The following is a 13,836-nucleotide window of genomic DNA, read 5'->3' as shown; positions in this document are numbered from 1 at the left end:
CTCAGCTTATAAAGGAGTCCCGATGGTGTCTGTTTAAAAGTGTTTGGCTGCTAACCAAAATGTCAGCCTTGAAAACCACCTTATGGGGGCAGTTCTACTCTGTCCTATAGGGCCCCTATGAATTAGAATCAACTCAGTGGCAATGGGTTGGTTTGGGTTCCCTTTATAAAATATACTGAAAAGCTGCTCTAACTACATGCTTTGTAGATGCGAAAAAGAAAAGAGATTTGAAGTAAAGTTTAAATTCATTCAAGCAAAACCAGACTTTTGCTTTGGAAGAGTACCTGGAATCATGTCTCAGGCCACATTTAGGGAAAAAAAAAATAAAGGAGAAATTAGCTATTGAGTTGATTTAAAATACAGTAATGATGAGGGATGGTCCCTGGGTGGCAGAAATGGTTTGCTCTCATCTACTAACCTGAAGAATGGCAGGTCACATCCACCCAGGAGTGCCCCAGAAGAAAGACCTGGTCATCTGTTTCCATAAAAAGTTCAGCAAGAAAACCCTCTAGAACCCATGCAGTCACCATGAGTCAGAGTCATCTCAACAATGTGAGTTTTCAAATGCTGCGGGAAGAGAGTAGGACGGGCAGGCAGAGTGGTACATTCACAGAGGACTGCAGATTTAGACTTGGACATTCTCTCCAAATGCAGTTACATGAGGCAGTCAAAGAGCTGCAGAAGCAGGCTTGAAAGAAAATGGTGTTTATTGTAAAACTGGAAACGTGTTCCATTATTAGACTGTTTTACCTGTTGTGTACAATAAATATTTTTAAATGTCCCAGTCATAGCTTTGTGGATAGCAGAGTTACATTATATTGTATGTATATATGTGAAGTGTTAATTTGTTAAATTTAAGCCTTTACATTATGTCAGTCTTTCCTCCGTGTAAGTTTCTTCATTTTAAAAGTAGGGTAAGAGTGGGTGACTAGGAAAGTGCCTCTACCCCTCTTAACCTCTGAGAGACCCTGAGCCTGCACGTGTGCTGTGTAATAAGGCATGACCATGTTATTATGTCTCTCTCTAAGGACAGTGCGTCCTGGATGCTCCATTCTGAACTCCTCACCGAGGCTTGAAGTGGGCTTGTTCAGCTCTGTATCCTCAATATGTATCACAGTGCTGAGCAGGTAGTGGTTGCTTAGATTTTTTTTCATGTCCAAATTTAATCCATTCTTTTCCCTATTTCTTTAGTTTTTGAAATGTTTAATAGAGGAATGCTTAAAGAATAAAACACAGAAAGTTTGGGTACTGAATTAAAAAAAAATCTATGTGGGAAATTTATCTTCACTATGTTAGAGAGCCAAATATTTTTTATTAACATTTATTTCATTTAATATGAATATTTTCTTTATGTCCAACATAATTATCTGAAACCTTTTATGATCTCTACAGCTGCAGTGAGAAGAGGAATTGGTTATTTTTAAACAAAGGCTGAATAATCTATAGAATTAACAGACATAAGAGAAAGTGGAGAAGGTAGAGGATGGAGTTGCAGACTCTACAGGAGGCTCTTAAAGTGGAAATTCAAGTTCATCAGGTATGTTGTATTGTTACCTTCTCCCACATTGGGTCATTAAGTAATGACTAAAATTACTAAACAGGTTAGTCACTGATTTTTACCTCCAGTTTTAGTAGGCTGTCAGACAGTTGTCCAAGACTCATGTCATTTTCTTTTTTTTCGTTAGTCAACAAATTTGTTGATAATATATACTTACTTACTACGTTTCAAAACTTTAATAAAATATTACCGACCTTGCCTTTCCTGAGAAAAGAACTGATCTTTTTCTTTTAATATTACAAAGAAGTTAAAAGAATCTACCTCTGTTTTTTTCTATGCCTTTTTGTTCATCTGAGGGACATAGTTCTTGTGAATTAACTTGAATATTTCAAATAAATATGCAGTTGGTTGGTTGGTCGGTCGGTTATGTGCCGTGCCGTGGAGTCGGTTCCGACTCATAGCGACCTAGACTTCCATATGTACTGAAGTTTGTACTCATCATATGGCTCAATTTTATACCTTCTAATTCCAATCCTTAATAAAGAAAACATGAGGGGCTTCAAAAAGTTCATGGAGTTACGGAATTAAAAGGTAATGGAATCCACCCATAACTGATTCCAGATATAGGAATATTTAAAGTAAAACAAGCCTACAAGACTAAAAATAGGGAACCAGAGATAGCAATGTATAATGAAGTCAACTACAAAGCAAAAAGAGGGAATGGTGTAGATATAGAACTTTCAGATGACAAGGAAGTCAAGTAGATTTCAAGATAAAACAGGTTGTTTTAAGTATGTAAAAAGATAATAAATTACAGAATAACCTCAAAGAAAAATAACAAACCTGTACATCAATTAAAAAAAAAAAGGGATAATCAGAAAGATTCAGTAATCATTAACACAACAGAAATGGAAAGAAAACCCACAACAAAATGAACTCAGCATAGAAAATTATGTGGAACAAAGAATTCAGCACCACCATCACCATCACCACACACACACACAAAAACAAAACAGAACAATAACAACAATCAATTCATACTTATTGATAATGTCACTGAACGTAAATTAATGAATTAATTAAATGTATTAGTCAAGAGACTTAGAGACCAGAATGGACAATAAAACAGGATCCTTCAATATGCTGTCTACAAGACACATAGCAAAAAGATGGAGACAGCTTAAATGTCCATCAACAGAAGAATGGGTAAATAAACTTTGGTACATACACACAATGGAATATTATAAAATGTTGAAGAATAATGATGAATTTGTGAAACACCTCAAAATATGGTTGAACCTGGAGGACATTATGCTGAGTGAAATTAGTCAATCAAATATTGTATGAGACTAATGTTGTAAAAACATTTTAAAAAATTAAAAAAAAGGTACCCTTGATAAAAGAAACAATCTATGATGATTATGGGGGACAGAGGGGAGGAAAATTATTCATAGGCTAAAGGGTAGACACATGTTGACGTGGTGACAGGGCAGGCATATACAATAAGAGGGAGGTTAGCAGAGGAAAGATGAAGGAATGAGGAGACACGGAGGAATGTAATAGTTAAAGTGAATAGAGGGAAATACTGTTAACTGGTGGTACATGGAGGGATTGTAACCATGTTATGAAGCAAAGTATATGATTTATTAAATATAGAACTGATAATCTGCTCTGTAAACTTTTCACTCAATTCACAATAAAAAGTTAAAAAAAAAAAAAAGATAATGGAATTTTTTACAGACTTTTTGAAGCCCTCATGTAAGATTGTTTCATAGGCTTTCTATTTCACAAGTCTTATATTTTTAACTTAGTTACCAAGGCTAAATAAACCTTAAAAAATACACACACACATTCAATATACAAACTATTCTTAAATAACTAAATACTTAGCATTTATTATGTAAACCACATTTTCTGTTTTATGTCTGGAGTTCTGGTGTGGCACTGTGGGATAAGTACCGACTGGACTGTTAACTAACTGCAACATCAGCAGTTCAAACCTACCAGCCAATCCTCATTGTCTATGAGTGGGAACCGACTGCACTTAACCAAACAGCAACGGACAAGAAGCCTGTTTTCTAGACATTAGCTGTGGTTTTACCATATGGTCCTAGACTAAGTATATAGACACACACAGACAGATTGGTAGTCAAAAGGGATAAATTAATGATGAACGGACTACTTCAGAATGTTTAAAATTCGAGGTATGGAAACTCTTATGAAGATGTTATGAAGTGTAAGATTAATTTCAGAAATTGTTGCAACAGTATCTTGGGACTTTTGATAAATATTAGATTTTCGAGTTGCCCAGAATTAGAGTGGAGGCAGACTTCATGGAAAACTTCAAAGTAACTTATATTTTTAAAAAATACTAGGTCTTTAAAGATGATTTTCAGAATTATTTCTAAATATGGTATTGAAATATTATAAATGCCAGAAATTTTACTTTTTGGAAGATGCTTAATAGTTATGTAGTGTACTGTTTTATTATGAAGATACAAATGATTGAGTAAAGCAACAGCTTCTTAATTTGCCTGCTTTTTTGTTCTATGATATAAGTCTTCGTTCCTATTCAAAATTCCTGCTACTGATTTGACTGTTGTTAAACTTTCTCAGTACTTTTGTACAGATGGGCTTCTTTATGTAAAATGTTTTGTTATTATAGTAACTTCAAAAAGCTTATGAATGTCTGGTTTACAGACAGCTCACAATGTGTATTTTCCCTTTGTTGTTGTTGTTAGGTGCCATCGAGTCAACTCCAACCCATAGTGACCCTGTGCACAACAGAATGAAACAATGCTCAGTCCTGTTATGTAAATTTGCCCTCACTTTGAAATGATTGACCCAACTCCAGCTTGTAAATTCTTCATCATAATCATCTTCACTTGCTACACATGCAGCTTTTAAATAGTTGGAAAGGCACTCCAGCCTTCATTTGTGCTAAAGGGAGTTAAATAGGAACCATATGCACCTGGTCCGACTTGCCTACAAATTCTTTAAGACACAGTTAGGACTGGATCTCGTTCTTAACTCAAGGACTACTTGTATATAATAAGTTATGTACATTTTATTTATTTGGCATTGCTTCTGGTACTAATTGAAGAAAGTAAGATCGCTTTATAATAATAAGCCTATATATTTTCCTGGATGAAAGTATTTTGGCATAGAGGTGTGTTGAATACCCAGTTTGATTGAATGGCAAATGGTTGAGTATTAAATTTACTGTTCGTACAAATCTGTACATCAACTGGTGGAACAATTTCTGGGGTACAATAATCATTCTGAAATTTGTGTGGATCAGAGATGATTTAATGGATGTTGAATTTTATTTTTGGAGTTTTTCCTCCTTTCACTAAATTTTGAGGTGGCAAAGATGCCATTCCGTGTTCAGTTTATCCTCAGCAGTAAACAAATCTCACGTAAGGCTTTGTTGGAAGCCTGATGGCCTAAAAAGTATGTTGTGAAACTACCTGGCCTTGCTGTGATTGACATATAGTTTTGATCTTTATGTTTTGTTTTGATTTTTTTAATGGTAAGGGTTATGGTTGAGAAAGTGGCAATGGTTGGTGTTTAATAGATGCTTAAATAATAGTGGCGTGTGTTGCACATTCTACTTTTGAGGAATTCATCTTTTTTCTCCCATCTTTGATTATTCTTATGGGAATTTGATAGATGCCATAATTAATCTTTCAGAGGCTGGTAAAATTTTTCTTAGACCAGATAATAAGATGTTAGGTTTTGGGGGTCATTTATAGTCTCTATCACAACAAGTTGGCTCTGCTGTAAAGACAAAGCAAAACATAGATAATATGTGAGTGTGCTATATTCCAGTAAAACTTTATTTACAAAAGCAGATGGCAGACTGGATTTGGCCTATGGACACTATCTTGCTGACCCTTGGTATAAAGTATATCTACATGAAAAATTGCTACATCTTTGCTATGGAAAGTAACAACTTTGATAACACAGTGTCAACTTAAAGTCACTGGGGGTTTGGGTTGTCTAATAAGTTTCCAAGCTTGTCTTATACTACCACTGATTGTCTAAAATGCATTGTGATTTCATATGGATGAAGAAGTTAGTTTATCTATTCCTGAGGAGGAGAATTTAGCATGATTACCAATTCACTTTTATATTCCACTGAAGAAGACCCTTTTCAACTTTAAAAAGGTAACTTTAGGATCGTACCCAACTCTCTGGTAATCAAGTCAGAAAGGAAAACCAAGGTTTTGTTTTTTTTAAATACATTTATATTTCAATTCCATTGAACTCTTGAAATGTGTATATTTTGTAGATTATAAAGCCAGAATTTAGAAGCGCCACCACTGTCAAATATGAAGTAGAATATTGTCACCACAACTCATGTATTTGGAGATCACATAGCAGCAACCTTAACAATCTAGAATGCATCTCAGCATCGGGAAGGAAAATTTTTGCCCAGTCAGAATGAATGTCATAAGTCATTCACTAAAGATTACATATTTTACTCAGGGGGATTTCTTAGACTGTTACTCACAGCCTATTCACACATCTTGGAATTAGTCCACTAAGTGTATCACACAGCAGAACAGAAGCAGCAAATTTGAGTTGGGGTTCAAGGACTGTTGAGGGAAGCACAGTAGTAGCAGCACAATGTGTTTAGCTGATTGCTTGGCAGTAGACTGAAAAACTAAGATGCACACAAAAGAACTTTCTTGTAACAGTAGTTTGAGGCTTTTATATCATAAAGACCTTTCTATATGTTAATAGATTATACTAATTGATGGTAATAATGTCTCTAAGTATATCCCTAGTTGTTGTTGTTAAGTGCCATTGAGTCAGTTCCAACAGAACATCCCTCCTCCCCCTTTTTTTTTTCTTTTTAAGAAGACAGATGTGTATATTTTTAAAGTACTTTGTTACCCAAAGGGAGTGACAGATTTTTTAGTTTTCATGAAAAATTCACTTGGGAACAGCTAATTTCCATATATCTATAGGAATTAGCCTCCTGAGATTTTTTTTGTATCCTTAGATTTTTTCTTACCATGGTTGTTAACTGTTTGGACAGCAATGGTTTCAGAGTTTGGTCTAAATCAAACTGTATTTCTCTTTTGTTTTTCGTTGGTGTGGGTTTCTGCTCTGCCTTGTAAAGACACATCTCATTTGGTATTAGGTAGCATTCTCCTCAGAGGAACCCAGGTAGGCAGAGTTTCCATTGTGGTTCCTCTATTTCTTACTCTGAAATCCTGAGATTTGAGAGTGCACCTCGGAGTGCATCCTCCCTCTCTAGAGGAGACAGTGGTAAAGTAAAATCTGACACTAGGCTCCTGGAAAGGACCAAACACACTTGCCAAATCTGTACTTTGCTGTACACAAACAGGCCGTTTGTATGTGAACAGCTTCTTTCCTAGCCTTGTCTGGGACACTAGACACATGACAACTTAGTAAAGGGATGTTTGGCATTTGGGGTTTCTAACTCCTCAGAAACCTTGTACCAGGCGGCTATGAGGTGGAACTGATTTGAAGGTATTTAATGACAATTTATTTAAAAGCAAGCATGTTTTCATTTAAAATATGAAGTGGTGGTTTAATGTTTTTTTTATTTATCCCCCACTATGAAATGAGGAAAGGAGCTCTGGTAGCATAGTGGTTACGAATCCGCAAGGTCAGCAGTTCGAAACTACCAGCTGCTCCGTGGGAAAAAGATGAGGCTTTCTGCTCCCGTAAAGATTTACAGCCTCGGAAACCCTGTTCAGGGTCGCTATGGGTCGGAAATGACTCGACGGCACTTAACAACAACAACAACATGAAAGGAGAAAAGGAGCTCTGGTAGTGTAGTGGTTACGAATCGGACTGCAAACCTCAAGGTCAGCAGTTCGAAACTGCCAGTTGGTTGGCGGGAGAAAGATGAGGCATTCTGCTCCCGTAAAGATTTACAGCCTCGGAAAACCTGTACAGGATCACTGTGAGTCAGAACCGACAGCATGCACATAACCACTACCACCACCATGTAAGGAGAAGAATCTAATTAACCTCATATTGATCACAGAAACTTATGGTCTATTCAGATTCAGTATTGCTTATTGTGTGTGTGTGTGTGTGTGTGTGTGTGTGTGTGTGTGTGTGTACAACCCTGGATATTTGAGACCCAACCTGGCTAGATAAAGTGAGTTAACATGTAATCCTGACATGTCCTTTTCTTTCTTTATTATCAGAAACTGGTTGCTCAAATGAAGCAGGATCCACAGGTAATATACTGTTTTTATTTATTTAATGTATAAATTTAAGTAATTCAAAATTAAAAGATAAAATACTAAAATAATTGACTATACTTAAGGTTATAGAATGATCTCATTCATAGCAATAATTATTTTTAGCGGATAGATCTTCATGGTTTAAGGGTTTTGAGCAGTCATTCTTTTACAATATAGCTATCATTCATGTTTGTTACTGCTATTTTGCTTGTATGTTAATTGCTTTGAGTGAAAAAAAATTGAGAGTTCATACTCTTCTTATAGCTTAAATTTCATTTCCATAAATCCTACTTCTTCAAAACCAGAGTTTATCAAGTTTTCTGTAGTCTCAGAATTATTGAAAGTGTCCCAGAGCCATTCTTATTTACTCAGAATTTATAGTACAGAACATTTAAATATGGAACCCCACTGTGTTCAGAGTAAAAGTATAGAAGATTTTTAAAAACGCATTGTAGAAAATTTTATTTTTGAAACAACCCTTAAAAAGAGTTTAAAAAAAAGTATCTTATGTAACAACCCAGCACATGCTAACTTTTCTTTAAATTTTCCTAGGAGCTTTGACTTAGGTATTTTATTCTCTGTCTCTGAATAGAAATCTCACTAAAAGATTCTGTTGTTTTCAGGTGAATATTTACTGTTCAGGCAATATTTCTTTTGTAACCATGAGACACTGACTCCTAAGTATGAAAAGTACTTTCCAGACTCACTCAGATTGTTCCCTTCGATTTGTCTATTCATAAGTATGCTATTTTCAGAGCCCCTAGATTCATATAGATGGGTAATCGGAAATAAGTAAGTAAATGTATGTGTATGAATATGTATGTGAATGATGTCCCTTGTGACACCACAAATGGTAAAGCGCTCGGTAATAACTGAACGGTTGGCGGTTCAAACACACACACAGGTGCCACAAAAGGAAAGCCTGGCAGTCTGCTTCTGCGAGGTCACAGCCTTGAAACCCCTGTGAAGCACAGGCTAAACTGCACCACATGGGGTGACCATGACTTACAACTGACTCCATGGCTACTGGGTGTGCTGTGGAGTTGGTTTGACTCAGAGCCACCCTGTATAGCGTTTCCAAGGCTGTCCATCTTTACGGGAGCAGAAAGCCTCATCTTTCTCCCGCAGAACGGCTGATGATTTCCAGCTGCTGACCTTGAGGCTAGCAGCCTGACTCGTAACCAGTGTACTACCAGAGCTCCTTAGTTGCATGTACGTGCACCCCCTTCTTAAAAACATATGTTTCATTCTGAACTAAAGAAAGATAAGTTCTTGGATTAAAGAATGGGACTGAGACAGATTCTGTTTTGGAAGTAGGAAAGAATGTTTATCTCTACAAAATTAGTGCCTGGTGGCACAACTGTCGTCTGTAATATACTCCATTGACTCTGACTGGTCCCTGGCACATACTCTTGCTTGCCAGTCCAGCCTTCATGAGGGGCTTTGCCTATTTGATTTTTTAAAAATATATTACAATTATGTTGAATTCAGAAGACCAAGAGTTTAGGATTTAACAGATCCTTTCACTAAATATTATTATAACTAAAATATTCTGAGAAAATGCCAGCATTTCTGGTGCACTGGTGACAATGTGGCAATGTGACCTCATGAAGCTGAGCGGGTAGTATGTAGTTGGACATTCTTGTGGGTGATCTCATTTTTTTTCTGTTGTGTGCTGTCAATTCTCTTCCAACTCATAATGAGTCACAACAACCCTGCAGGACAAGAAGGGTCTGACCTTTCAAAACCAGATTGCCAGACTTTTGGGGGAAGCGGATTGTGACCACTCGTCTGTTGGTTTGTTGTATGGTGGTGGCTTGTGTTTTGCTGTGATACTTGAAGCTATGCTATAAGTATTTGAAATACCAGCAGGGTCACCCATGGTGGACAGGTTTCAGCTGAGCTCCCAGATTCAGACAGACCAGGAAGAAGGAGAGACAGACTGCTTCTGAACGTGTAGCCACTGCAAACCTTATGAATAGAAGTGGAACGCTGTCAAATAGCACCAGAATATTGAAAATTTAAACATGATGAATAGCACCAAAATATTGTCAGAGACAGTGCCAGAAGTGTCTCAGGTAGGAAGGAGCTCATAAAACAGCTGGGGAAGAGTTGCCTCCTCAAAGTAGTGTTGACCGTTATGAGACACGAGTGTAGTAAAGATTTCGGGACCTTTATTTACTGATGGGGCACAACCCAAAATGAGCAGAAGCAGCTGTAAATCCATTAATAATAATAATATGGAACGTTCTAAGGCTGAATCTAGGAAAATTGGCATTTGTCAAAAATGAAGAAGAATGCATAAAGATCAGTATATCCTTGGCATTAGTGAACTGAAAGGACAGGTATTGGGCATTTTGAATGTGACAGTCATATGGCTTACTATGCCAGGAATAGCAAATTGAAGAGGAATGGCATTGCAAGATCTGTCTTGAAGTATAATGCTGTCTGTGCTAAGCACTCGACTGCAAGTTCGGTTTGAAACTCAAGGTCAGTAGTTCCAACTCAACAGCCATTCCTTGGAAACCCTATACAGGAACCAACTTGATGGCACTTAACAACAACAACAACAACAACAAATCGAAGACCATTGTTACTCAAGTTTATATGGTGGTGGTGGTGGTGATGTGTTGTGAAGTCGGTTCCGACTCATAGTGTGACCCTGTACACGGTTTCCGAGGCTATAAATCTTTATGGGAGCAGAAAGCCTCATCTTTCTCCCACGGAACAGCTGGTAGTTTTGAACTGCTAACCCTGAAATTAGTAGCCCAATTCGTAACCACTACACTACCAGAGCTCCTTCAAATTTATATACCAACCACTAAAGTCAGTAATGAAATTGAAGAATTCTATCAACTTCTTCAGTGTGAAATTAATCAAACATACACTCAAGCTATATTGATAGTTACTGGCAATTGTAATGCAAAGGTTGGAAACAAAGAGGAAAGATCCGTGGTTTTAAAATACGGCTTTGGTGATAGAAATCATGCTGGAGATCGCATGATAGAATTTTGCAAAACCAATGACTTGTTCATTGCAAATGCCTTTTTTAAACAACAAAAAAGATAACTATACATATGGCCCTCACCACATGGAATACATACATAGATATCAAATTGACTATATCAATAGGAAGAGACAGTGGAAAAGCTCCCTAGTATCAGCCCAAACAAGGTCAGATGCAGACTATGGAACTGACATTAATTGCTCATATGCAAGTTTAGACTGAAGCTGAAAAAAATTAAAACAAGTCCACGATAGCCAAAATATGATCTTGTTTATATCCCACCTGATTTTAGAGATATCTCAAGAACAGATTTGATGCATTAGATACTAATGACCAAAGACCAGAGAGTTATGGATGACATCAAGAACATCATATAGGAAGAGAGCAAAAAGTAATTAAGACAAGAAAGAAGGAAAAAAAAAAAAAAAAAGGATGTCAGAATGAATTCTGAAACTTGCTCTCCAGCATAGAAATGCTAAAACAAAAGGAAGAAATGAAGAAGTAAGGAGTTGAACATAAATTTCAAATAAAGTCAAGTATTATAATGACATATGCAAAAACCTAGAGTTAGAAAACCAGAAGGGAAGAACACACTCAGCATTTCTCAAGCTGAGGGAACTGAAAAAAAAAAAAAATCAAGCCTCAACTTGAAATATTGAAGGATTCTACGGGCAAAAATATTGAATGATGCAGAAAGTTTCTAAAGAAGATGGAAGAAATATACCGTTAACTGTACTAAAATGAAAATGTCAAAATTAAAATATTTCAAGAGATAGCATATGATCAAGAGCCATTGGTACTGAAGCAAGAAGTTCAAGGTACACTGAAGGCATTGGCAAAAAACAAACCTCCAGGAATTGGTGGAATACAAATAGAAATCTTTTAAAAAACTGATGCAGCACTGGAGGCACTCACTCATCTTACCAAGAAATTTGGAAGACAGCTACCTGGCTAGCTGATTGAAGAGATTCGTATTTATGCTCATTCCAGAGAGGTGACCCATTATAATGTGAAAATCATTAGACAATATCATTAATAACACAAGCAAGCAAAATTTTGCTCAAGATAATTCAGAAACTGACAAGAAACTGCCAGAGGTTCAAGCCAGGTTCTGATGAGGATGTGGAACAAGGGATAATCATTGCTCATGTCACATGGATCTTGATTGAAAGCAGAGAGTATCAGAAACATGTTTACTTATGATTTATTGACTGTGCAATGACTTTCAGTTATGTAGATCATGATAAGCTATGGACATCATTGCAGAGACTGGGTATTCCAGAACATTTAATTGTGCTCATGAGAAATCTTGTTAGCACGGAACAAGGGGACACTGAATGGTTTAAAATGGGGAATGGTTGTGCCAGGGTTGTATTCTTTCACCATACTTATTCAACCCGTGTGCTGAACAAATAATATGAGAGGCTGGATTATATGAAGAAGAACGTGACATCAGGGTTGAAGGAAGACTAACAACCTGTGATATGTAGATGATACAATCTTGCTTTCTGAAAGCTAAGTAGATTTAAAATACTTACTGATGAAGATCAAAGACCACAGTCTTCAGTATGGATTACACCTCAAAGTAAGGAAAACAAAAATCCTCACCACTGGACCAATAAATACCATCATGATAAATGGAGAAGAGATTGAAGTTGTCAAAGACTTCGTTTTGCTTGGATCCACTATCCACACTTTTGGAAGTGGCTGTCAAGAAATCAAATGATGTATTGCAATGGGCAAATCTGCACAAGATAGCTTTAAAGTCTTCAAGAGCAAAGATGTCAACTTGAGGACTAAGATGGGTCTAACCCAAGCCATGGTGTTTTCAGTAGCTTCATCTGCATGAGAAAGTGGGACAGTGAATAGGGAAGACCAGAGAAGAATTTGTGCATTTGAATTATGGCGTTAGAGATGAATATTAATAGTACCATGGGCTGCCAGAAGAAAAACAAATTGGTATTTGGAGAAATACAGCCAGAATGCTCCTTAGAAGCCAGGATGGCGAGACTTCATCGCTCATACTTCAGACACATTGTCAGGAGGGACCAGTACCTGGAGAAGGACATCATGCTTGCTAAGGTTTAGGGCTGGCGAAAAAGAAGAAGACCCCCAACAAGATGGATTCACACAGTGGCAGTAGCAGTGAGTTCAAAGGTAAAAGTGATTGTGAGGAGGTCACAAGACCAGGCAGTGTTTTGTTCTGTTGTGCATCAGGTCGGTTTTGTAACTGACTCAATAGCACCTAATAACAACAAAACCAGGACAGAGCAGAACTGCTCCCCAGGGTTACTGAGGCTGTCATATTTCTGGAGAATCTCACCAGGTCCTTTTGTCCACAGAACCTTTTGGTTGGTTTGAATTACTAACCTTTTGGTTAACAGTTGAGTACTTAGGCACAGCACTACCAAAGCTCTTTGGTGATCTCCTTCCAGAGGCCTTTTATTGAATACAGGACTGGTGTGGCCCTGTAGGATAAGCACTGGGCTGCTAACCAGAAAGTCGGCAGTTGAAACCCGTCAGCTGCTCCTCAGAAACCCTATATAGGTGTTGTTCTGAGTCGGAATCGACTGGACAGCATTTAGCAACAACAACAACGTATCAAATACATCTATAAAAAGGACCAAATGGAGACCCTGGGCCCCAGGAAACATGAAATTCAATCTAGGGGAGGAAATGTTTCTCATCCTAGCAGAAGCCCAGGCAGGGAGATGTGAAAGAATTTTATGTGGGGTGATCAAGTGAAAGTAATCGCTCAGGCTAAGAGGTTGCCCTGATACATCAAGCATTTGAAATTTTTAATTTTGGATTTTTTTCTCCACTTGAATAAAAGGCAAACATGCTCAGTGTATCTCCTCTAGAATAGTATTCTTTTTTTGATTCCTCGAATTTGAGAACTGAGGAAATGTCCTGGTCGGCAGTGTGCTAATGTGAGTGATGTGGTGTTAAGGCACTTACAGCACTGACAGCTTTTCAAATCTAGGCTAAAATAACAAATGTACTCTACTCTACTAAATCAGGGAGAGGCCAAGTGCAGAAAAACCTCCTATCTCGGTCGTTAATGCCGATAAGCACGCAGCATGTGCATACTTAAAAAG

At 37.3% G+C, this 13,836-nt stretch overlaps 1 protein-coding gene across 1 annotated transcript in view; it reads left to right on the top strand.

Moving 5' to 3' along the window:
* Positions 1-13,836, top strand: part of PHF21A (PHD finger protein 21A) — a 283,341-nt gene that overhangs the window by 53,051 nt on the left and 216,454 nt on the right. Inside the window, exons 3-4 of the mRNA XM_006865046.1 lie at positions 1,393-1,537; positions 7,693-7,725. Coding sequence (XP_006865108.1) covers positions 1,484-1,537; positions 7,693-7,725 — 87 coding nt within the window. The 5' untranslated portion in view covers positions 1,393-1,483. The remainder of the gene's footprint in view (positions 1-1,392; positions 1,538-7,692; positions 7,726-13,836) is intronic.

The sequence above is a fragment of the Chrysochloris asiatica genome, unplaced genomic scaffold, assembly GCF_000296735.1.
Source record: "Chrysochloris asiatica unplaced genomic scaffold, ChrAsi1.0 scaffold00075, whole genome shotgun sequence".
Lineage (NCBI taxonomy): Eukaryota > Metazoa > Chordata > Mammalia > Afrosoricida > Chrysochloridae > Chrysochloris > Chrysochloris asiatica.
Note: the sequence above shows the minus strand (reverse complement) of the source record. Positions and strands in the feature narration are given on the sequence as shown.